The sequence below is a fragment of the Hyperolius riggenbachi genome, chromosome 10 (genome assembly GCF_040937935.1).
Source record: "Hyperolius riggenbachi isolate aHypRig1 chromosome 10, aHypRig1.pri, whole genome shotgun sequence".
NCBI classification, from domain to species: domain Eukaryota; kingdom Metazoa; phylum Chordata; class Amphibia; order Anura; family Hyperoliidae; genus Hyperolius; species Hyperolius riggenbachi.
The window spans coordinates 257,549,641-257,551,372 of NC_090655.1; the positions used below are offsets into that span (position 1 = coordinate 257,549,641).

Consider the following 1,732-nt stretch of genomic DNA (forward strand, 5'->3'; position numbering starts at 1 on the left):
AACACAGATTTCTGGCTATAACTACATATAGGTCTGTTGTCACAGGAGTAACACATTGCTTCTATTGTCTCATTAAGCTCTACAATTTATGCTTTTCAATGTATAATTGTACGCAGCGAATCAAATTTTTCCAGAAAATGCATTTGTTTGGCAGAATTCCAAACTGCATAAATTTGCATACACTTTGCATCATTTTGGAACTCTCAGCAGCTCACTGACCATCCCTAATGATAATTGTTCCTCCCCTCAGAATTCTCTAACAGGAAGTGATGATGTATCTCTATTTGCAGGATGGAGTCCCGGCATCAGGAACCTCTCAGAGACTCGTCTCTCTGTATCCACAGACTCTACAACGGATGATGATGTCACTGGACAAGAGTCTCCTGCAGATATCTTGGTTACCCCAAATATTCCCCCAGACTCCCCTCACCTGTCTAACCCTGAGGGGCCTCATACCCGGCACAGCTCTCCCCCTGCAAGAGGGTCTTATTCCTGTTCCATGTGTGGGAAATGTTTTGTTCAGAAATCACATCTTGTCAGACATGAGAGATCTCACACTGGAGAAAAGCCTTATTCATTGCCTGAGTGTGGGAAATGTTTTGGGCATAAATCATTGCTTGAAAAACATGAGAGATCTCACACTGGTGAGAAGTCCTATTCATGTGCTGAGTGTGGGAAATATTTTGTTCACAAATCAGATCTTGTCATACATGAGAGATCTCACACTGGTGAGAAGCTCTATTCATGTTCTGAGTGTGGGAAATATTTTGTGCGGAAATCAAATCTTGTCATACACAAGAGATATCACACTAGTGAGAAACCTTATTCCTGTAGTGAGTGTGGGAAAACTCTTGTAAGCAAATCAAGCCTCAACGCCCTATTCATGTACGGAGTGTGGGAAATGTTTTCATCGGAAAACATTTCTGATCCTACATGAGAGATTCCACACTGGTGAGAAGCCCTATTCTTGTATGGTGTGTGAGAAACGTTTTACACAAAAATCAGAACTTGTCGTACATGAGAGAACGCACACCGGTGAGATGCCCTATTCATGTTTTGAGTGTGGGAAATGCTTTTCACGGAAATTAGGTCTGGTCCTACATGAGAGGGGTCACACTGGTGAAAAACCTTATTCCTGTGCTGAGTGTGGTGAAGCGTTTGTAAGAGAAACAAGCATCAACAAACATGAGAGATCTCACACTGGAGAGAAGCCCTAAGGATTGTAGGAAATGTTTTAATCAGAAATCAGGCCTGGTACTGCATGAGAGATGTCACACTGTTAAGAAGCCCTATCCAAATGCTGATTGTGGGGAATATTTCTCATGGAAATCATCTGAATAGTCATGAGAGATCTCACACTGGACCAATTCAGAGTTAGAATGCAACCCCTTAAAGGGAATCTGAAGTGAAAATAAACTTATGATGTAATGATTTGTATGCGTAGTACTGCTAAGAAATACAACATTAGCAGCAGAGATATAAGTCTAATATTGTTTCAAGTACAGGAAGAGTTAAAAAACTCCAGTTGTTATCGAAGCAAAAGAGCTTATATGAGCTCTGCAATCTTTAAAGTCGCAGAGAGCTCTGTCTTCTGAAGCTTATTATCTCAGGTGTCTGTCACTGTATTTTGTTTTTTTCTGCAGAGGAAAGTTCAAAAGTTTAATAGCCAGCTCTGTGAAATCATTTAGAATGCTGAGTGTAATGTGTAAACTGCAAATATTAGTGAATGATG

At 40.6% G+C, this 1,732-nt stretch overlaps 1 protein-coding gene across 1 annotated transcript; it reads left to right on the top strand.

The window, feature by feature from the left end:
• Positions 1-499: 499 nt before the first annotated feature.
• Positions 500-1,002, top strand: LOC137537123 (gastrula zinc finger protein XlCGF71.1-like). The gene has a single exon (XM_068259256.1). It carries the CDS (start codon positions 500-502, stop codon positions 935-937), a length of 438 nt encoding a protein of 145 aa, XP_068115357.1. The 3' UTR covers positions 938-1,002.
• Positions 1,003-1,732: the final 730 nt, after the last annotated feature.